This window comes from Corythoichthys intestinalis, chromosome 4 (assembly GCF_030265065.1).
Source record: "Corythoichthys intestinalis isolate RoL2023-P3 chromosome 4, ASM3026506v1, whole genome shotgun sequence".
Classification (NCBI taxonomy): Eukaryota; Metazoa; Chordata; class Actinopteri; order Syngnathiformes; family Syngnathidae; genus Corythoichthys; species Corythoichthys intestinalis.
Window position 1 is genome coordinate 38,614,654 of NC_080398.1, and position 25,056 is coordinate 38,639,709.

At 38.0% G+C, this 25,056-nt stretch overlaps 1 protein-coding gene across 2 annotated transcripts; it reads left to right on the forward strand.

Annotated features, from left to right (window-relative positions):
* The first annotated feature begins 553 nt into the window (after positions 1-553).
* On the forward strand, positions 554-25,056 carry LOC130914366 (sialic acid-binding Ig-like lectin 5). Of its 2 annotated transcripts, none has more exons than XM_057833476.1 (10): positions 554-666; positions 735-835; positions 4,995-5,236; positions 5,318-5,447; positions 8,410-8,703; positions 13,289-13,555; positions 15,730-16,011; positions 16,089-16,167; positions 23,124-23,248; positions 23,352-25,056. In XM_057833476.1, exons 2-10 carry the CDS (start codon positions 787-789, stop codon positions 23,381-23,383), a joined length of 1,500 nt encoding a protein of 499 aa, XP_057689459.1. In that variant the 5' UTR covers positions 554-666; positions 735-786; the 3' UTR covers positions 23,384-25,056. The 2 variants fall into 2 exon arrangements, with proteins under 2 accessions (XP_057689459.1, XP_057689458.1); XM_057833475.1 differs by having other exon boundaries at positions 23,124-23,196.

Genomic DNA, 25,056 nt, shown 5'->3' on the forward strand with positions numbered 1-25,056 from the left:
AACCGTGCCGGAGGCTGGGTCTGCAAAATTAGCCCTCTTAGCACTGACGAACTTTACTCATTGTCTGCGTAGTCCAGCTCTTTTTCTCGCATTCCGGAACTCATGGGTACTACATTGCGACAAATGGCTATTTGTAAACCACATAGCATGACAGGTCTGAACCATTTTAGCGATTTTTTGATAAAACATGAACGCAACTCTCTCGTCGATAAACAACGATGGCACCTGCCTCGACCTTTTGTTTCCTTGTTATGACGTCTCCGCCCCATTCGGCTGTTTCCGGAACACTTTCGGAAATGTCCGTCATTTTCGATCTATTTTCGATAATTGCTCATTAATGTGATTGATTTTTTTGTTTGCTTTATCAATATTTGTTATCTTGGCACATAACGGTTCTATTGATGTCTCACACCCCCTTTGCGTTTTTATACCCTTTAACTACCGGAAAACATACTTATACTGTGAACCGGTCTGGTGACTGGCAGTGAATGAGTTAATTTAATGATAGCTTTTGAAAAGATAGCCACTGTAGTGTCCACAGTTTCAAAGACTGAATATCAAAGCCAAAAAACACTTCATAAGTTACTCACCTCCTCACAGCCGACCTCTCATTTCTTTCTAGGATTTCGAACCATCCACATGTCAAGCGTTGTCGTCCACTTGAAAGTAAGTTTGAAACACAGAAATATCCAAAATATTGTTCCGGTTTAATGTCACTGTTTTATTGTTTTCAGATTTGAAGAGAATTTCTGCTTTTTGTTGAGCCGTGCCGACAAAAAGTGAAAAATGACACGCTTGGCTGTGAAGATTTTTCTGCTTTTTGGCCTGGTTCGAGGTGAGTTTATAACTATTTTAAAAGGAAATTTTAACAAGAAAGATTTGAGTCTTCAATATTTGTTTTTAATATCTGATTCAAATGTGTTGTTGTGATTTTCTTGCATTTCTTGAATGTTAGTACATTTTAAAGGGATGTATTTTATTAAAATTCAGTTTGTATTTTTCTGTGTTTATTTTCATAGTATTTGAAGCATTTTATTTGTTTGCCCTTTATTTTTCAGTAATTTTTTACTAACAATACCTTTGAGTACTTTGATCAAATCTACAAAACATAAAAGCGGCAATGACACAACACTTTTAAATGCGTTACAAACCAACCAACAAGTGACATTAAAAATAGTGTATATATTTTTTTGTAGTACTGTAAATATTCCAATGAAATATTTTGTTTTTTGTGGAGCACTTTTTCCCTGCAATGATAGCTTTGTGTTCTTTGATGAAATCTACAGAACATGAAAAAGCTTTGTTCAACCCGACAAAGCGACAGAGAACTTTTAAGAGCATCATGAACCAACCAAATATGTAACTTTATATAACATCAAGGAAACAGACTGTCAAAAGGAAAAGTTATAAAACAAAAAGCAACAAAACTGATCAAATAGTGACTTATGATGTCATGATATGACGAGTTCTTTTTTTAAAACTCATTAAAAATAGAATTCCAGTGAAAAATTAGTTTTTCCTGGGGAGCACAAAAAATGTATTAGATTTCATTCTTTTTTTTTTTTTTTTGTCCATGCTTTTAAAAATATATATGGCGGAAAACACTCAGGTGACTAAGTTCCGCTCTGAGATCCCCAATTTGGCCAACTTTCAAAATGGTCCGATATGTAGGCCTGTCGCGATAACAAATTTTAGTGTGCGATAATTATTCTCATAAATTATTGCGATATGCGATATTATTGCGCCCCCCCAATTTTTTAAAAACCAATTTACAATAACACAGTGAGAATACAGTATATATTAATATATCAAGTATACCCATTTAAACGCGATATTTACTCTTAAATTCAAAAATACTTTTTAAGAAATCACAACTAAAAACAATAGACCATGCCTCTTAAGTAAAAAACAACAATATTCGTACCGCACAGGAACACAGAATAAATTAAATGTTTCGAAAATTTTCTTTCATGATATCTAGTGTGTGGGCGCATTAAAAAAGTTAGCAAGTGCCGCTGAAGTCACGTCTGCTCATTATTACACAACACCAGCATATGACAATCGACTTTAATAAACAGGACGAGTTTGAAGTGCAGCGCTCTTAATTTCATTCAGCTGTTCATCGTCAAAGCGAGGTTGTTCGTGGCAGCCAAGTCGGTAACAATGTTTTGGCGGACTGTTGTAAATAATCCGGCGTTGTGCCGAAAAATAGCCGCCCCGCGTGAAATGTCACTCCTGACGGGAGTGCCTACACATCAACAACACCGGCGCGCCAAAGATGGTCCAAAGTCACTCCGGAGCACTGACGCGGCCGGTATACGTTGAACATTAGGATATAATGGGAACGATTGGCTCCAGCGCTACTTTTTGCCGGACCTGGAACGAAAATGCATTTTGCGCAGTTGGTAACGAGGAATCCTAACTGTTAACAGCACATCTGCCGCATGCGTGCACGCATGTGCACGCGAGGCGATAAATCGCAGTGGGAAAATTACCGCCTTCATTTTTATTTATCGCGCTTTAAATGGAATTATTGCATATTGCGACAACCTTACCGATATGCATGTGTGACACATCACTGGAAAGCTTAAAATCTTTATTCTCTGGGGGAGGAAAAATTTTGAACAGGAGGGCATTTAAAAAAAAAAAATGTAAACAGCAAAACCCTATCTGAAGGTGAGCGCACGCGAGAGCATAATTAAAGACGCCATGATTTTTACAAGACATTATCGTGTACTTAGCTCTTTTCGATCCAAAAACTCCATGTAGCATGTATCACTGAGTGTCAAGACACTGCTGTGAATGGCCACAGCTGGATTTTAGGGGTGAAACATGGTAATATAACAAGGGTCGCGATGCAGAAATCGCAGATATCAAGAAGTGGTTGAGATTTTCTTTTATCATACAGTATATCTACCCATTTGAGCGTTTTTTTTTTTAACATTGTTTTTTAATTAAAATTACATTAAACATTGTTACCGACTAGGCTGCTACGAACAACCTCGCTTTGACAATAAATAGCTGAATGAAATTAAGAGCGCTGTGTCATATGCTTGTGTTGTGTAGTAATGAACAGACGTGACTTCAGCGGCGCTTGCTAACTTTTTTTAATGCGCGCACACACGAGATATCATGAAATGGCAAACTAGATGTGCTACGTCCCATGCCATTGGCTACGTGAGCACAGAGTGATTATGGGTTACGTAGTCCATCTACTACATCGACAAATTCTAAACTGTCATGACTGAATGGAAGTTAAGAAGGCCAAATCATTCCATACCAGTGACTATAGATAATGTTGCAAATATAAACCTAGCTGCTAAGAAAGCTGTAGCAATCAACAGTGTGCCTTGCCTCACTTTACAAACAGTAAAGATTGTTCTCAGCACTTTTGTACAAACATTTTTCAGATCAGTAAGAAGTAAGCACATAAATATTATGCATTAAAATGCATGTTTATATGATGGCAATTTAATTTTTGCTCGCTAACCCCCCAAAAAAAAAAAGAAAAAAAAAAAGAAAAAAAAAATATAATTGTTATTTTTTTTTACACAGCATTAAATGTATTGAATCGGATCGAAACTCGTGACCCTCGTATCAAAAATCGTACCGAACCGTGACTTAACTGTATCGTTGCATCCCTATGGAACAACATTGCAGAAGCTATGACGGGAAAAGTTTTCATTTGCCTAAATGCTTAAGTTATTAAGTGAAATTTTTTCCCCTTTTTTTTTTAACACATTTTATTTATTCTGTGGTGCTGTGCGGTATCAATATTGTTGTTTTTTTACTTAAGAGGCATGGTCTTTTGTTTTTAGTTGTGATTTCTTAAAAAGTATTTTTGAATTTATTAATATATACTGTATTCTCACTGTGTTATTGTAAATTGGTTAAAAAAAATTGCGGGGCGCAATAATATCGCATATCGCAGTAATTTATGACAATAATTATCGCACACTAATATTTGTTATCGCGACAGGCCTAGTTCCGATCAGTTTTTTTTTGCTCCCGATCCCGATCGTTTTAGTTTTGAGTATCTGCCGATCCCGATATTTCCCGATCCCACTGCTTTTTTTTTTGCTCCCGATTCAATTCCAATCATTCCCGATAATTTTTTCTGATCATATACATTTTGGCAATGCATTAAGAAAAAAATGAATAAAACTCGGACGAACATATACATTCAACATACAGTACATAAGTACTGTATTTGTTTATTTTGACAATAAATCCCCAAGATGGCATTTACATTATCAACATTCTTTCTGTGAGAGGGATCCACGTATAGAAAGACTTGTGAATTTGTATATTGAGACTAAATATTGCCATCTAGTGTATTAGTTGAGCTTTCAGTAAATGATACTGTAGGCATGCCCAAATGCATGATGGGAAGTGGAACCATGACTGCGTAGTGCTACCAATTGATATATCTTCTCTGCATTGGGAAATAACCTAAGGTGTTAAGAAAAAGATCAATTGCTACTTTGCTTCCCCACATTGCTTCCCATAATATTTCTAATCATAGGGAGAGGGATTGTAAGGCTTTAGCCAATTAAAAAATGTTCCAAAGGCTGCCAAAATTCACTCCACTCATTTTACGCTGCCTTTTACCTCTCTATTTAGGTAAAACGTCGCCATTACAGATTGAGCCCGACAATGCGTGAGTGGGTCCTGCAGCGCATGCATTAATTGCGTTAAATATTTTAATGTGATATATTTTTTAAAAAATTAATTATCGCCGTTATTGGGATAATTTGATAACCCTACCTTAAGCCTAAAGTGTCTGGATGAGTGTAACATATTATGTCTAACGTTAAATACAATTAGAAAACGATTTAATTAAAAAATATATTTAAAAAAGGCATGGCCGATATTTTTTTGCAGATTCCGATACTTTGAAAATGACGTGATCGGACACATCTCTAATTATTATTGATGTTAATATTCTAGCTGATATTTTATTTTTGGACTGTTTTTTTATTTCCATTTTCCAGGCATCTTCTGTCAGGAATTTTTGAGTAGCATGCCGTCGTCCGTGCAGATCCTGACCGGCTCATGCTTTTTTGTTCCGTGCACATTCACCGTACACCCGTATTATGACTACTACCTGGACAACACCTGTGCAGTCATTTGGAAGTCCTTAGACACAAATATGGAAGTGTTCCACTCCAAGGTGACGGAGGAGGTCAATGCCAAGTTCAACTTACTGCAGGGAAATGTTGTTGGAAATCTGCTGGTAAGAAAATTGTATTTTATAAAATACTGCAGCAAAAAGCTTTGAAGCATTTTTTGTGCTTTTTGTCCCCTCTCATATCAGGAAAAAAACTGTAGCACCATCCTGGAACCCAAGTCGTCAGTGCAAGCCGGCTCTTATTACTTGAGGCTGGAGTGTTACTACCAACTTCGTTACAACTTTAAGAATACATTTGTTAGATGGGACTTTCAAGGTCAGTGAACTTTTCCTTCTGTGCAATTTAAAGAGCATACGACAGGAGAAAAAAAGTCTTAAATAACATTATTATGTGAATTAGAATCATATTTTGAGACGATTCGACTATATACAACAATTTAGCAAAGCGCAGATGACGAGAAATTAGTCTTTTAATCTGCCGGTTAGCCACGCCTACCATTTTAGGGCTCTAGCATCGCCAACAGGTGGATGACGTTAGCGGGAGACTGGGCTCATCGGTTTTACTATTCAGCCCATTGAGGGGGAATTATTCAGAACGAGATAAACGCAACGAAGAGAGCCGGAAAATGCAATTGTTTCAGTCTCTCTACTCCAATATTTTTACAGGATATTCTTTTTATCCAAGTATTTTTCCCCAATAGCTAAATAAATGGCTTGAGAAGGACCAGTCAGCCCGTCGAAGGGGAACTATTCACAACGAGAAAAACGCGATGAGAGCCTCAAAATGTCATTGTTTCTGTCTCTTTACTTCAATATTTTTACAGGATATTCTTTTTATCCAAGTATTTTCCCCAATTGCTAAATAAATGGCATGGCCATGACAAATTAGTCTTGTGCTAAATGGAATATGAAATAATAAAAATGCACTTATTCAGGACGACATGGCAAAATTACTCCACAATGGTCAAAACTGTCGACTTCACAATTAGTCGCACCTCCCGAACGATATTTTATGACACCTAAATCGGACATATGTCATTCCCCTTACCCGGCTTCAGAGAATGTAAACAAACCAAGAGGCGTGACAGCTAGCAGACATGCTAACCCGAACCATGTGATGTTTCAAAGTCTTCGAAGCGGAAAATCACACATAACTAGCCCGGATTATTTGCCTCTCCTGGATCATCCAAATGCTCCCTAGCGAACCGCAGACGGGCCTGGACGTGTAGTGGCTTCAGCAGGGGAACACATCTGGCAGTGCAGGATTTGAGTCCCTGGCGGCGCATTGTGTTACTGATACTAACCTTTGTTACTGTTTTTTGCTCCCCGTTCTTGTTATCATTTTGACGCCACGGGATGATCTTGCATGGAGCCCCAGATCGAGGGAGATTATCAGTGGTCTTGTATGTCTTCCATTTTCTAATAATTGCTCCCACAGTTGGTTTCTTTACACCAAACGTTTTACCTATTGCAGATTCCGTAGAGATGGGATGCTCGAGCCTTCCTGCTCGAATCTGATTCGAGCAAATGAAGTAGAGGTGTGTCAAAGCAGTGTTCCGAAAACGGCATCGAAAAAGCCAAAAATCACGTGACCACTGCTTACGAGGCCTCGAACGTCACAGATGTGTCGCTTGGAATGCTCTAAGGTCGTAATTGGTACACTCCGAGCGGGATAAGTCCGACTTCCCAACTTCCTCGAATGCATCTTGAGAACGAGTGACTGAAGCACTCCTCTTTAATGGGGTCGTATTACACATCTAAAAAAAATAGTCCTGCAGAATGAAATGAATAACGGCAGTTTAGTGTGCCATTGTTTTGGCTGCATGGGTGTTTTGAAACAATGTGTGTTTTGAATTTATTTGACTATGTTGGATCTGTTCGTAGATCTGTGTCGTTTTTTCATTGGCATGCTATAATAGTGCCACTGACTAGCGCTAGCTTAGCCACTCCGAAGCCCTGAAACTAACAAATGACTAGCAAACGAAACGGAATTCATTGAATTCAACTCCACAAACTAAACCCCTGCTAACTTGAATATTAGTATTATTTTTTTAATTTGATGAAGGGCTAAAATGCCAGTTCAGTTCATGAGTGACGATGTTGTTGAAAGCAATCAACGTTAACGATTCAAACAAATTAAAACCGTTGATTCCAAAACCACCAAATGTTGTCAAAAGAAACCCAAATTTTATCAACCCGCCCAATATATTTCTCTTTAAAAATCGCCCCGCCTAATTAGTATAACATAGCGTAGCGTAATATAAATTTAAAGCGTCCCCATAACATGCACCACATAAAGCAATAAAACCAATATAAAAACAGATTACAGTGTACGCAGATTGGGAATACAGTTTTTAGACTAGGAGGCAGATGGCTGTCTTGATATGATAATGCAAATGAGCATATATATGGCAGGAAACACTCAGGTGACTTAAAGTTCCGCTTTGAGACCCCCAATTTGGCCAACTTTGAAAATTTTCCGATATGCATACATCATTGGAAAGCTTAAAATCTCAATTTTCTGGGGGAAGAAAAAATTTGAACAGAAGGGCATTTAAAAAAAAAAGGGAAAAAAATGTAAAAAGCGAAACCCTATCTGGATGGTATTTTTCATATATTTACCTTTTTTTCAATTATCATCTAACATATTGGAGTAAAGCCGACAGTCACAAAAAAATACAATTAAGCGATAGTTATGAGGTAGATATCCATGACTTTTTTACAGACACCATTTTTTGTCATTGTGACGTAATTTTTTAAAATATGCGAGTGAATAATTAAAAAAAAAAAAAAGTTTTTTAATTTCAATGAAAAATTAGACATCAAATAATGATAAAAAAAATCTAATCTAATCAAAAAATGACAGAAATTTTGAATAATAAATATAATTAATTAGCTTCGTTTTATGGCTGGGTTGAAACAAAAGCAATTGGCGCGACGTCTGTAAACGGGGATTTCCAGGGTAAAACGGACAAATTGAAAATAGTTCGGGGCTTAATGCACCATGAATCTGCTATGGCAGTATATAGACATATTGTTCATTCAAACAGTTGTTTTGGCTTAAAATACAGCAGTTCCTTTTACAGAGGAGTGCAAGAGCAGAAACTGCTTTTTCAGTCTTGTCTGTGTTTTCCGCCATATTGATGATGTAACAGTGCAAAAATGCTATAATTGTGCAAATATTGCATATGCAGTACCCAGATTGAGGCACATGTCCGAGAACATATTACTTGTTGATTTAGCCATTTATGAGTTTTTGTTCTTGTGTGATGTTGCAGACTCAGTGCCAAAACCCACTATCGAACCTACAACGGTGGAGGTTGAGGAGGGTACCACGGTGGCCTTAAAGTGTCAAGCGCCAATTTTTTGCCCGACGTCACCCCCGCTGTTGACATGGGCGCCAGAGTTAGGCACTGTAAAGGAGGAAGTGGAAGCAAACGTCACAGCGGTCATGACTTTTGACACCACTTATCTGCACGACAATGTTGATGTGACTTGCAGCGCCGTCTACAGGAGGCAAGAGGGATATTCTGAGCTTTCCACGGAACAGGCGTTGACGCTTCGGGTTAAATGTGAGTTTATTTAATCCCAACATTTGATTGATTTGATTGCGGTGATGATTTGCAACACAAATATAAAATACGTGTAAATGTAACTAGTGTTGTCAAATTTATCGCGTTAACGGGCGGTAATTAATTAAAAAAATATATTTGACTCATTTAACGCATGCACGGAATGACCCGCTCATGCATTGCCTCAGATTACAATGATGCCGTTTTTGCAGAGAAAGGCAGTGGACACAGGCGTTCATTGGACCACGCCGTTTGCTGGCATAAGCTTAGGCAGCTCCTTCACGACAAACAGAAGTATCATTTGGTGAAAGCACAACAAAAATAATATTCCTATCCCTCAAAAAAAATAATGTTCACAAAAAGAAAAGCTGGCATTCCCAATCAAAATAGCTATGCAAAATACACTCTATTCAAACATTTCGTTTAGCTCAACAAATACAATGGATGGCAATATTTAGTCACAATATACAAACTATCAGTAGTCTTGTACATTGTGAAGCCAGCACTCAAATGAACGTGAATCACAATAGACCCAGTTTAAAAAAAAAAAAAACAGGGAACTACGGCGTTAGTCTAGGGATAAAAAACACTCATTAGCTTGATTTCTAAGTAATTCAAACCTCGCCATTTACACCTTGTGTTGTATTTCAATCACTATCTTGCGTAGTTAAAGACACTGTGGAAGAATGGCAGTGACGTCACCACTCGGCGACGTCAACAATGGCGAGCTACTAGTTTATTTTTTGGTTGAAAATTTTACAAATTTTATTAAAATGAAAACATTAAGGGGGGGTTTTAATATAAAATTACTATAACTTGTACTAACATTTATCTTTTACGAACTACAAGTATTTGTATCCGTGTATCCCTTTAACAGAAAGAATGTCAATATTAATGCCATCTTGTGGATTTGTTATGGAAAAACACAGTACTTATTTAAAGTATGTTGAATGTATATATCTGTCTTGTGTCTTATTTTTCCATTCCAACAATAATTTATAGAAAAATATGGCATATTTTAAAGATGGTTTGAATTGCAATTAATTGCAATTAATTTTTAAGCTGTGATTACCTCGATTAAAAATTTTAATCGTTTGACAGCCCTAAATAAAACACTTTTTTTTTTCGGGCTACTTTTTTGGCCGCACAACCCACACGCAATGACACATTCATACCGTTTTACATTAATAAAACGTGCAAAAAATTCACGCAACACAAGCCCTTCTGATTTGTATCCTAATGGCAGTTGTGCCAAAAGTTTTTGGGAGAAAAAAAAGCCCCAATCATTTCCACTGGATTGTGAAAATGTTATGTGTTCTACAGTTTTTGTCCGATTCACGTTCAAATTATTGCAAAATCAAAGTGCCCAAAAGATATCAGCCAGTATTTAGATGGCCCTATTCATTTTTAATGGCACAGTCAACTCACACAAAAAAATGTTTCCATAGTTTAGTTTTATAATTGATTAAATGTCCCTTTTTTCAATTAGCGTCACAATTTAACTTGACGTTGTTTCAGGCATACTGTAAGTAGTAATGGAGACTAAATATTTTCTTCAAAAATATATTTTATGTACAGCTTGCTCACTTGACTATACTGCAATCTACAACTGCGTGGTTTTAAGTACATAAATTAAAGTTTTTAATAAAGGTTTTGAGTATAAAACAAAAAAGAATTAGTACACTCATTTAATTTCTTTAAATAAACTATAAACAAACTCGAAAAAGGAGGAATGAATCAAATAGTTCATGTTCATAAATACATTCCAAATCCAATTTCAAAGCATACTCTTTTGTATTACAAATTAGTTTGGGTTTGTTTTGAAAGGAGACTCCAAGCTGTTATATGAATAAGTGTATATGTGTGAACTCAAGTGCTAAAAATATTCTGCAAAACACAATACAAACGGAAACTTAAGACACTTATTAGCATAATCGCTAACTAGCGTAGCTCTCCATTCTAAGTAGTAAAGTCTCATTTCCACACCTCTGACAGAAACACACGGGATCTAACAATACAAAAGACAATCTCTCAACACTTTGGAATATTATTGATTCAGCAACCCAACAGCATCAGCTGAAGCCGTTTTTACCCAAACAATCCTTAAATGACCACAAAATTAGCAGAGAGTGACCAAAAATGATCAGAAAGTGAGCCGTAAGTGTCCCAAAACACCCAATTTATCTAAGCTCGGAGAAATGTCTGCGAACAAGTGCTCGGCGTCAGTTCATCAGTCCAAATAGATTGAACGTCTAGCCCTGTTATGGCAACTAATGACTTATCAAGTACATGACACAAAATGGCCACAAAATAGGAAGTGACCCATGGCGGCCCAAAAGCATCCCCATGTACATCATTTAATTTGATAAAAAATAATTACAAAAACACATAACGTATGATGGAACATTTTTAAAATACACTCCAGAAGAAAAATACGTTTTTTTTTTAAATCTTCTAAACATGTAAAATGCTGAAATTAATTCAATTGTTTGAAAGAAATTCCATCCAAATAAATGATAATAAATAAATAAAATTTGTTTTATTCATGCAATTATTTTAAATATTTTAATGCTTTACACCAGGGGTCCCCAAACTTTTTCCTGTGAGGGCCACACAACTTTTCCCTTCTCTGATGAGGGGCCGGGTCAGTTTGTAACAGAAAAAGTGTGACAATTGCAGGAGTGCCTAAATGTAAAAATGTATTGTTTTTCAGAAAGTCACAATCAAATAACCCTTTCTGGATTCTTCACGGAACAAAAGTAAATAAAATAAAAATAATAATATAATACATATATGATATCATATCATATGATATCATATGGTATCATATCATGATATGATATCATATGGTATCATATCATGATATGATATCATATGGTATCATATCATATGATATATCATATGGTATATCATATGATATATCATATGGTATATCATATGATATCATATGACATATCATATGGTATCATATCATATGATATGATATAATCATAATAATACTATCAAATAGATAATAACAGAATAACCCTCTCTGGGTTCTTCACAGAAAAAAAGCCAGGAAATAACACTATTGGGAAAAAAAAAAAAAAAAAATTGTTCAGGGGGCCGGACCAAATGTGGAGGTGGGCCGTAGTTTGGGGACCCCCGCTTTACACTTTCACGGCAATTCACATACAAACACATTGCAAAATAAAAGGGAAACACCTAAACATTTAATTGCTAATTATCTTTCTTAATTCTAATGAATTTGATATGATCAGGAAATATATGAATGATTAAAAAAAATATATTGTGACAACAGATAAATGCTATGCAAAATGCCACAAGAAATAAAGCAGTTGAGTATTACTAAAAAAAAATGGAACTTGCTTTCACTGTTGTGTTGAGGCTGTCCAAAAACACACATCTGTGAGCTACAATCCCTGGCAAAAGTCTTGTCGCTTATCCATTTTGTAGAAACAATTGCTAATAACCTGACTTTTTAATTATTCAATTGGTTTCAGAGCATGTTCATATGAAAGCTAAGACCCTCCTAAATGACGTTGAATGTACAAAAATATATTTGTTTCACTGAAAAAAGATTTATCATTTAATGAAGACATAAAGGTCAAATTTTGGCAAGACAAAAGTTTTGTCGCCTACAGAAAGTAGTCTGAGAACAAAAAATGTACTTCAAATACAAAAATATGTTACATAACATAAGCGAATTAAGTAGTGGTGCTGTGAGATCCAAATTTAATATTTTGTATGACTTCCATGGGCTTCGGCAAGGATTCATACAATTTATTGATGAATTCATCAGGAACATTAAAGAAAGCAGTCTTGCATGCCTCCCAGAGTTCATCAACATTCTTGGGTTTCGTCTTCCATGCTTCCTCTTTCATCCTACCCCAGACATGCTCAACGATGTTCATGTCTGGTGACTGGGCTGGCCAGTCCTGGAGGATCTTGATCTTCTTTGCCTTGAGGAACTTTGAGGTAGAGAGTGAAGTATGTGATGGAGCACCATCCTGCTGCAGAATTTGTCCCTTTTTATGGTTAGGAATGTAAGAGGCAGCTAAGATTTGTTGATCTTTCAGACTATTTATGTTGCCTTCCACCCTGCAGATCTCTCGCACACCCCCATACTGGATGTAACCCCAGACCGTGATTTAGCCACCACCAAACTTCACTGTTTTCTGAGTGAATCTTGGATCCATGCGGGCTCCAGTAGGTCTCCTGCAATATTTGCGGCGACTGTGGTGTAATTCAATGGATGATTCATCTGAAAAATCCACCTTTTGCCACTTTTCCAGCATCCATCCTTTTGACAGGCTGTGGGCCTTGGCAAATGCCACACGGTTTTTTAATTGTATGCACCCTGAGAGGGAGGAAGGCCTTTGTCTTCATTAAATGATAAATCTTTTTTAAGTGAAACAAATTACACATTCAACACCATTTGGAAGGGTGTTAGCTTTCATATGAGCCATTTCTGAAACCAATTGAATCATTAAAAGTCAGTTTATTAGCAATTGTTTCTACAAAATGGATAAGCGACAAGACTTCTGTCAGGGACTGTATGCCAACCGTTAACATTTTCTTTCAGATGCTCCTAAGGACACGTCAGTTTCGGCATCGCCACCCGGCTCTTTGCCCGACGGCAGCGCCGTCACTTTAAAGTGCAACGGTGTGGCCAACCCGCCGATCACTGACGTCAGCTGGTACCGCGTGAACGATAACGGTGCGACACTGGTGGGTTCGGGCCAAGAGATCACCTTTAATGTCACCAAGCTCTCAGGGGACAGCTATTATTGTGAAAACCACAACATCCGCGGAGCACAGTCTGCCGAGCCCCTCACCATCGATGTCACATGTGAGTGATGATTTTCTCTTTGGCAATACAAATTTGAAATTCAGCCTTTGGGGAGTAGTCATGCCAAGAATAAGAATACAATGGAATGGAGTAGAAATGGGAGTGGAATAGAAAGCCTTTAATGCCATTGTACAGAGTACAACGAGATTTAAAGCCTCACCATAACGTGCACCACAAAGAACAAAAGTACAATCAGGCTAATAAAATAGTTCCAGTGTACATACAGTGGGGCAAATAAGTATTTAATCAACCACCAATTGTGCAAGGTCTCCAACTTGAAAAGATTAGAGAGGCCTGTAATTGTCAACATGGGTAAACCTCAACCATGAGAGACAGAATGAGGGCACAAAAAAGCAGAAAATCACATTGATTTTTAAAGAATTTATTTCCAAATTAGAGTGGAAAATAAGTATTTGGTCACCTACAAACAAGCAAGATTTCTGCCTGTCAAAGAGGTCTAACTTCTTCTAATGAGGTCGAACGAGGCTCCACCTGTTACCTGTATTAATGGCACCTGTTTTAACTCATTATCGGTATAAAAGACACCTGTCCACAACTTCAGTCAGTCACACTCCAAACTCCACTATGGCCAAGACCAAAGAACTGTCGAAGGACACCAGAGACAAAATTGTTAACCCGCACCAGGCTGGGAAGACTGAATCTGCAATAGGTAAAAAGCTCTGTGTAAAGAAATCAACAGTGGGAGCAATTATTAGAAAATGGAAGACATACAAGGCCACTGATAATCTCCCTCGAGTCATCAGCCAATCAAACATGTGTTTGAGGAGAAAAAAAATAGACTGGCACATTCAGCAAGTGAAAGGGTCAATGTAAGTCTGAACTAAATGGAAAGTAATTAACTTAATGATGTTAGGGTCAATTCTATCCTTACAACATATGGGAAGACGACCTAAATTACAGTGGTGCAAATAAGTATTTAGTCGACCAATAATTGTGCAAGTTCTCCCACTTGAAAATATTAGAGAGGCCTGTAATTGTCAACAAAGGTAAACCTCAACCATGAGAGACAGAATGTGGTAAAAAAAATTTTTTTTTTTGCAAATCATGGTTGAAAATATTTTTTTTTGCATGGAAAATAAGTATTTGGTCAATACCAAAAGCTCATCTCAATACTTTGTTATGTGCCCTTTGTTGGCAATAACGGAGGCCAAACGTTTTCTGTAACTTTTCACAAGCTTTTTAAACACTGTTGCTGGTATTTTGGCCCATTCCTCCATGCAGATCTCCTTTAGAGCAGTGATGTTTCAGGCCATAAATTCTCTCAGTCCTCTTCTGGATCATCCAAATGCTCTCTAGCGAACCGCAGACAGGCCTGGACGTGTACTTTTTTCAGCAGGGGGACATGTCTGGCAGTGCAGTATTTGAGTCCCTGGCAGCGCATTGTGTTACTGATAGTAGCCTTTGTTACTGTGGTCCCAGCTCTCTGTAGGTCATTCACTAGGTCCCCCCGTGTGGTTCTGGGATTTTTGCTCACCGTTCTTGTTATCATTTTGATGCCGCGGGGTGAGGGAGTTGAAAGTCCGTGTTACCCAACGACAGCCATCACTGCTCTACTGTAGAGGAGCTCTGCATGGAGGAATGGGCCAAAATACCAGCAACAGTGTGTGAAAAGCTTGTGAAGAGTTACAGAAAACGTTTGGCCTCCGTTATTGCCAACAAGAGTACATAAAGTATTGAGATGAACTTTTGGTATTGACCAAATACTTATTTTCCACCATGATTTGCAAATAAATTTAAAAATCAAACAATGTGATTTTCTGTTTAGTTTTTTTCCACATTCTGTCTCTCATGGTTGAGATTTACCCATGTTGACAATTACAGGCCTCTCTAATATTTTCAAGTGGGAGAACTTGCACAATTAGTGGTTGACTAAATACTTATTCGCCCCACTGTACCTATGTAACTGAATTCATTATATAATGCAAATAAGTTGCTTAAAAGTTGGTGGGGACAATTTTAGCATCTTGAAAAGTTGGTAGTGTTAAGTCTCTACTGTCCCTATGCAAACCTACGCCCTTGAAATAAAGCAAAATTTGGATTCAAGCTTTTTTTCTAATCTAATTACTCAGGTTATTCCATTAATCGTTGCAGCAATAGTCACAAGAAGTCATGCTCGCAAACTCAAAGCTCATCCACCATTTTGCTGTCTTTAGTCGCCCCCGAGTTCCTGAGTTCTTCCGACTGCCAAGCCATGTCGAACGGCATTCAGTGTTCCTGTATCAGCCAGGCCAACCCGCCGCCTTTGCTGCAGTGGAAACTGTTGGGAGTGTTGGTCGAGAACTCCAACCAGCATACTGTCACGGAGCAGTCCCTCGACAAGTTCACTCGCAAAACCGTCGTCATCTTTAAGAGCCTGGACAGTGGAACTTCTCTTGTTTGCGCCAGCTACAACCAGTTTGGGCCGGAACTTCTAGCTTTCGACCTGCCTGACTCAGGTCTCTTTTATTCCCATTTGATTTATGATGAGTAAGATGTGCAAGCACTGATGAGCAAGTTTGCGCTCTCGTTGTAGGTGTGACGACTGTGGTGTGTTCTGTTGTGGGAGTGCTGGCTCTGCTGATATTGATTCTCGTGCTTTTGTACATTTGGAGGTGAGTAAATACATTGGTTTCAACTTAGTGCTGTCAAATTTATTGCGTTAACGGGCGGTAATTAATTTTTTTAATTAAATGCGCGGAATGACCCGCTCATGCATTGCCTCAAACAGATTACAATGATGTTGAGAGCTAAGAGGCAGAGAAAGGTGTCTTGCTTTGTGCTTTTTTCTTAACAAAGTTCATTGGACCGCGCCGTTTATTGGCATAAGCTTCAGCAACTCCTTCACAACAGACATAAATATCATTTAGTGAAAGCACAACAAAAATAATCTCTCAATGTTCACAAAAAGAAAAGCGCTTCTGTATTAATCAGGCCCTATTCTCACACAGTTAAACAACAGTGCAAAGAGAACTGGCATTCCCAATCAAAATACCTCTGCAAAATACACAAAACTTTGGTCAAACTCTATTCAAACATTTCGTTTAATTCAACAAATACACTTGATGGCAATATTTAGTCACAATATACAAACTTATCAGAGGTCTATTACGTTGTGAAGCCAGCACTCAAATGACTGTGATGGACCAGTAAACAGGGAACTATGGCGTCAGTCGGGGCAAAACGCACTCATTGGCTAGATCTAAACCTTGCCATTGACACCTTGTGGTGTATTTCAATCACTACCTTACGTAGTCAAAAACACTGGAAGAACAGCAGGGAGCCCATGTGAAGTCCCGCTCGGACACGTCAACAATGGCGAGCTGCTAGTTTATTTTTTGATTGAAAATTTTACAGATTTTATTAAAACGAAAACCATAAGAGGGGTTTTAATATAAAATCAGTATAACTTGTACTAACTAAAGATGTGGGTCCGATCACGTCATTTTCAAAGTATCGGAATCGGCAAAAAAATATCGGACATGCTTTTTTAATGCGTTTTCTAATTGTATTTAACGTTACAGACAAAATGTCTTTACACTCATCCAGAGTCTTTAGTTTTGGCTTAAAGTAGGGCTGTCAAATTTATCGCGTCAACGGCGGTAGTAACATTAAAATATTTAACGCACCTAACGCACTCACGCATTGTCGCGTTCAATCTATAATGGCACCGTATTATATATACATAGAGCTAAAAGGCAACATAAAATGTAAAAGTAGAGAGAATTTTGGCAGCCTTTGAAGCCTTTTTTTAACTGGCTAAAGCCTTACAATCCCTCTCGCAACGATTAGAAATATCATGGGAAGCAATTTGGAGAAGAAAGGTAGTAGTTGATCTTTTTCTTAACACCCTGATATATCAATTGGTACCATTACGCACAGTCATGGTTGCACTTCCCATCATGCATTTGGGCAGCAGTTAAATGGCTGCAGTATCATTTACTGAAACCTCATAAAAATCCACTAGATGGCAATATTTAGCCACAATATACAAAGTCACATTTGTCCTTTAAGAATTACAAGTCTTTCTATCCGTGGATCCCTCTCACAGAAAAATTGTTAATAATGTAAATGCCATCTTGAGGATTTATTGTTATAATAAACAAATACAGTACTTAGGTACTGTATGTTGAATGTATATACTCATCCGAGTTTTATTCATTTTTTTCTTAATGCATTGCCAAAATGTATATGATCAGGAGAAATTATCGGGAATGATTGGAATTGAATCGGGAGATCGGGAAATATCGGGATCGGCAGATACTCAAACTAAAACGATCGGGATCGGATCGGGAGCAAAAAAACATGATCGGAACAACTCTAGTACTAACATTTATCTTTTAAGAACTATAAGTCTCTCTACCTGTGGACACTTTAACAGAATATTAAAAATGTTAATGCCATCTTGTGGATTTATTGTTATAATAAACAAATACAGTACTTATGTACAATCTGTTGAATGTATACATCCGTCTTGTGTCTTATCTTTCCATTCCAACAATAATTTACAGAAAAATATGGCATGTTTTAGAGATGGTTTGAATTGCAATTAATTATGATTAATTCATTTTTAAGCTGTGATTATCCATCCATCCATCCATCCATCCATCCATCCATCCATCCATCCATCCATCCATCCATCCATCCATCCATCCATCCATCCATCCATCCATCCATCCATCCATCCATCCATCCATCCATCCACTCCATTAAAATTTTTTAAGTCTTTGACAGCCCTAAATACAATATAGTGAAAATAAAGTACCGTATTTTTTGGACTACAAGTCGCAAAAGCCATACTGTAAAATGCCCAACGAAGAGAAAAAAAAACATAAACAAGTCACACCGGAGTATAAGTCGCATTTTTGGGTGAAATTTACTTCATACATTCCAACACATAAAACAGACATGTCATCTCGAAAGGCAATTTGATATAAAGATTAGGGCTGCAGCTATCGAATATTTTAATAGTCGATTAATCGATGGACTAGTTAGTTCGAATAATCGAGTAATCGGATAAGGAACATGAAAAATTAAAATACCTGAGATAAGCCTCAAACGGTATTTTTTTTTATGAGGATCTATGTACAAAAAAAGAACAATTGGCTAACTTACATAGAAAAGGTCCTTTTTTTTTTTTTTTTTTTAAACAATGCTCTTAACCAGGGGTGTCCAAACTTTTTGCAAAGGGGGCCAGATTTGGTTTGGTAAAAATGTGGGGGGCCGACCTTGGCTGACGTCCTTTAGGTAGAACAATATATTTAGAGCAAATTTTAGCAAGCCATTCTGTGTGTCACATCTGCTTTATTATTATTTTTTTTTAATTAATAATTTCAACAATGTCGCAACTAGCCTTTGTGGCGTTCTTTCGACTCTCGGGCTCTTGTAAAATACTGCTGCTGTGAAATTGAACTAGCTTCAAGTTGCTTCAATTTCTCGCTACATATTTTCCCTGTAATCTTGTCATACATGTCAGCGTGTCTTGTTCGGTAATATCGCCTCACATGAACTCTTTAAAACAGCGACTGTCTCTTTGCAAATGAGGCAGACACAGTTGTTGCGTATTTTAGTGAAGAAATAGTCCCAATTTCCACCTATTCTTGAAGCGTCGACTGTCGTAGTCAACTTTTTTTTGTTTTGTTTATTGTCGAATTTTTTGAAAATTGGGAGTAAAGGGTCACACGGGGAAATGTTGCTTGGAGTGCTGCTGCCTTTTAGTGGGTAAATGAGCATTTAGTGTGTAAGCTACTTCATATGCTGGTAGCAGTACTGCTGACCAATTTATTAAGTCTGTGTGAGGGCCAGATGTTATTGATTTTATGAGAGGCTGGGGGCCGGATTAAATCTGACCATGAGCCGCATTTGGCCCCCGGGCCGGACTTTGGACATGTCTGCTCTTAACAAAGGGTTCAGACACATATTCTCACAATAAACAGCTAAATATACCTACAAACTAAATTAAGAATGCATGAAAAAACATCAGCTCAAACAAAAACTTAGCTTTCGTTGGTCCTAACAGGGAGCAGTTGGATTCAGCCATGTGAAAAGAGGCAGACCAGAGGGCAGTGTATCCACCCTAATCATGAAAAGTAAATGCAAACACTTTCAAAATAAACCATTACAACGCCACTTTAATTAAACGAATACTCGAAGCAACAAAATTGAATTCGAATATTTTTTTCTAGTCGAATACTCGAGTTAATCGATTAATCGTTGCAGCACTAATAAAGATACAATAGAGAACAACATGCTTAGTAAGTGTACAGTGCATGAACAACGAAATGCGAATATACTGTCCTCACCAGGACGCTACGACTCGGTCCTAGCTATTCAGCGGGCTAAACTCCCAAATGACGATGCTGGACATCCGTATAATTTGCTGAATCAATTTTGTCCTCGATAACAAACAGGTTCGCATCGATGTAAATAAATGATAATTAGGTGCTTTTACAGCATTGACATTACACAGACGGTTAGCATGCGTTCGCTAGCATTAGCGCATCGTTCAAACAACCACACAACTGGCTCTAAGTGTCCGATGGCTGGTGGAAAACACACAACAAAAACAGAGATGATGATACACAGGCGTTGCCTCTGTAGAGATATTTTACAAGCATAAACAATGAACGTAGGTTCGCAGCCGTGTTTCTCTCTCGCTAACTCGCCCACTCAAGCCATGTTGTGTAGGAAAAAAAAACCTTCCACAGCCAACCGCTTTCATTCATTTTTAAGTACATTCACGATAAAGATAAACAATAAAATAATTGTCCAAAATACCCATTATTCAATAAGAAGCACAGCAAGAGTTTGTAAAAAAAAAAAAAAAAAAAAAAAAATGGAAGCAAAAAAGCGCCTATTTGATATACTCAGAATGTAAAAATTGGTCTCATGTGTGACGTGAGGACAAAATTTGTCGCAGCCAGTGACGTAAATCTTCGGTTATCAGTGTCCACATGATGGAGCCACAAACTCAGAATTCGCAAATCTTCACCTTACCCGTCGTTTTTAAGAACCCTGGTTTAAATCTGTGTGCGCGTGTGGATGATAGGTCAAACTGTAGAAAAATATCTTTTTGCCAAATACCCTGCTACATGTGGACATTGCCTCAGTCAGAGCTACGTAGCTGTCGGTCTTCTTCTGGCGTGTGAGCACTTTTCTTCACGTAAAGCGAGTGCGCCCCCACGTGGGCGTGAAAGTGCCACAAACTAAAAGCATGCATTTCAATATAAAAAAGTCAATAATACAATTGAACACACATTGCCAAAGGCAGAACACGAACGTGGCCATAGCTATGAAGTTATTCATATAACTATAGCACAAAGAATGCATGCTAACAAGTTTACCAAACCATCAGTGTCACTCCAAAACACCAAAATAACATGTAAAATGATAACATAATGTGTTAATAATTTCACACATAAGTCGCTCCTGAGTATGTCGCACCCCCAGCCAAACTATGAAAAAAACTGTGACTTAGTCCGAAAAATATGGTACACAGCAGTGTAATTTTTGGCAGCTCTTTTAATTTCCGTCTTAGTCTTATAGACAAAAATGCTTGGTAAGTTAGTGTGACCATATTTTGATTTCCAAAAATGAGAACACTCGGTCCAGCCGCGAAATTTTTACTTGAAGTTCACTCAAAGATGCCTTATCACTTTAGTATATTTAAAGTGTGCCTCCTCCGTTTTGAGGGAAAAATAAATTAACTCTATTATATAGGCTGCACACAGACTACTTTTCATTGTGTCAAAGTGTCATTTTGTCAGTGTTGTCACATGAAAAGATATACTTAAATGCAGTGGGGCAAATAAGTATTTAGTCAATACTTAAATACAGTGGGGCAAATAAGTATTTAGTCAACCACTAATTGTGCAAGTTCCCCTGAAAATATCTCTCTAATTGTCAACATGGGTAAACATCAACCATGAGAGACAGAATGTGGAAAAAAAAAAACAGAAAATCCCATTGTTTGATTTTTAAAGAATTTATTTCCAAATTACAGTGGAGGCCAAACGTTTTCTGTAAGTCTTCACAAGCTTTTCACACACTGTTGCTGGTATTTTGGCCCATTCCTCCATGCAGATCTCCTCTAGAGCAGTGATGTTTTGGGGCTGTCATAGGGCAACACGGACTTTTAACTCCCTCCTCACCCCGTGGCGTCGAAATGATAACAAGAACGGGAAGCAAAAATCCCAGAACCACACGGGGGGACCTACTGAATGACCGACATAGAGCTGGGACCACAGTAACAAAGCTACTATCAGCAACACAATGCACCACCAGGGACTCAAATCCTGCACTGCCAGGTGTCTCCCCCTGCTGAAGACAGTACACGTCCAGGCCCGTCTGCGGTTCGCTAGAAAACATTTGGATGATCCAGAAGAGGACTGGGAGAATGTGTTATGGTCAGATGAAACCAAAATAGAACTTTTAGGTAGAAACACAGGTTCTCTTGTTTGGAGGAAAAAAATTACTGAATTGCACCATACTCACTGTGAAGCATGGGGGTGGAAACATCATGCTTTTGGGCTGTTTTTCTGCAAAGGGACCAGGACAACTGATATGTGTAAAGGAAAGCATGAATGGGGCCATGTATCAAGATTTTGAGTCAAAATCTTCCATCAGCAAGGGCATTGAAGATCAGACGTGGCTGGGTCTTTCAGCATGACAATGATCCCAAACACACAGCCAGGGCAAAAAAGGAGTGGCTTCGTAAGAAGCATTTCAAGGTCCTGGAGTGGCCTAGCCAGTCTCCAGGTCTCAACCCCATAGAAAATCTGCGGAGGGAGTTGAAAGTCCGTGTTGCCCAACGACAGCCCCAAAACATCACTGCTTTAGAGGAGATCTGCATGGAGGAATGGGCCAAAATACCAGCAACAGTGTGTGAAAAGCTTGTGAAGAGTTACAGTAAATGTTTGGCCTCCGTTATTGCCAACAAAGGGTACATAACAAAGTATTGAGATGAACTTTTGGTATTGACCAAATATTATTTTCCACCATGATTTGCAAATTAATGAATGCGATTTTGTTTTTTTTTTTCCACATTGTGTCTCTCTTTCAGGGTTGAGGTTTAACCATGTTGACACTTACAGGCCTCTCTAATATTTTCAAGTGGGAGAACTTGCACAATTAGTGGTTGACTAAATACTTATTTGCCCCACTGTATATGTAATACCAAGAAAACAGCATTATTTTGAACATGTTTTTTTACTCACTCGCGCTTCATTCAAACCTCCGCTCTTACGTGACAGTACCTTGACTAATGAGATGAGTGTGATTTCGTATCGTCATCGTTTCCCTGCATGTTCTTGGAAAGCATCATATCAGTATTCGTTCGTTCTACAAACAGGCCACTATTTTCGAGTTCCACGATAATACAGGACAAGCACATCCCTTGAAAGCTCAATACGGGACGCGTACTTTTGTTTCTGAACACGGGCCGATTTTATTTTTCAAGGGACGGTTGGCAACCCTACTCATAGTACACTTTTTTTTCTTCTATTACTGTTTTTTTTTTTTTTAAATCAGCAGAACACAAACTTTCCACCTGACGTTTGCGTTTGTCTCACAGGAAACCCAAATTCCACTTCCCAGCGAGGTGGAGACGCGCAAATAGGAACGCAGGCGATCTGACCACCAATATGGTGAGTCAACAGTTTGGTTTAAACAAATCAAACCCGACCGAAGTCCAGAACGGTTAGCTTCACTCTTGATTTTCCATCAATGGCAAACATTTTTTAGAATATTGTCTTGCATTTTTCGGAGACTTGCCTTTTCATCTGGTTTTTGCGTCCTTTAGAGCAACTTCCCATGTGGAAAACGTCAGCATGAGCAAACTGCGGTCCTGCCACTGACCAAGTCCAACGGCATCATATGGGGTAGCAACTTAAAACGCGAACCCGAACCATAACTCGATCCAGAACCCAAACCAGAGCCAGAGGAGGAAAAGGGGAGGAAAAGGTGGCAGACTCCAACATCACAGCTCGAAAACTCAGTGTTAACTTTAGGTTCAGAAAATCATTTTAGATGACTCTGTACGAGTTTAAGTTGTGAGTATTCATATATTAGAAAATTCTTGAGAAATTTTGTGATTGGTAAACACGCTGTTGATTTTGGGGCATGGCCAGTTCTTTCCTGTTGGTTTTGGGGCATTTTCTAAGTAACTTTCTATTTCTTTTTTGAGCATTTGTAGAGCCCGTTAACATTGGGTCACGAGTTTTGAGGCAATTCTATATGAGGCTTTTCCAGGTCGCTTTCTAGACCTACTGATTCTTTGGCATTTTTGGGTCACCCCATGTTGATCACTGGCGATTTCCCTTATTTCAGGTTACATCTTATTGTTTTTTCTTGTCATATTCTGTTGATTTTGGTGCATTTTAAGTGGTCATTTCCTGTTGATTTGGGGTGGGGGTCAGAATTTGAGTAAGATATTTTTGGTGGAGCGTTAGGTGTAGGCCTGCAGCTATCGATTATTTCAGTAGTCGATTAATCGATGAACTAGTTAGTTCGAATAATCGAGTAATCGGATAAGGAACATAAAAAAAATAAAATACCTGATCTGAGCCTCAAACGGTATAAAAAAAATAATAAATTAGGATATATGGCCCCTCCCTACCTTTGCGATCTTCTCCCCGTCTAAACAATCCAACCCGTTCACTTCGCTCTACCACTATTCTTCCCCTCTCCGTCCCCCGTGTCCGCCTCTCCACCTTTGGTTCCAGAGCTTTTAGTCATTGCGGCCCCCAGCTCTGGAACTCCCCACCCCCTGATCTTCGCAGCATATCTACCCTATCACTTTTCAAATCTAGACTGAAAACACACCTGTTCACGCTTTCTTACCCACCATAACCCCTAGCTAGGTTATATTTTTACTATCGTAGTGTGATTCCATGTCTCTTATGAAGCGTCTTTGTGTCTTTTGAAAAGCGCTCTAGAAATAAAATGTATTATTATTACAAAAGAACAATTGGCTAACAAATCTTATGAAATGCCAACCTTTTTTTTTAAAATGCTCTTAAATAGTTCACATTAAAGGTACAATACCTTTAACCTAAATTACGAATTCATTAAAAAAAAAAAAAAAAAAAAAAAACACTAGCTCGAACAAAAACTTAGCTTATGCTGGTCTTAACAGGGGGCAGCTGGATTCAGCCATGTGAAATGAGGCAGACTAGAGGGCAGTGTATCACACTTTCAAAACAAACCATTACAATGCCACTTTAATTAAACGAATACTGGAGGCAGAAAAATTAATATTTTTTTCTTATCGAATACTCGAGTTAATCGATTAATCGTTGCAGCACTAGTTAGGTGTAAATGGTAGAGATCAGAATGAAAACAGGAGCCCCACTTAAATGGAACCAAAATACAACATCTTCCACTTGTTTTTTGCCTTTTGAAATATTAAAACTGAAATTACATTGGTGTACTTTTTGGGCCCAGGTGTGTAACATTTGTGCATTCCAGTAGTTTTTACAATACAAATAAAAGTGTTTCTCACTCAA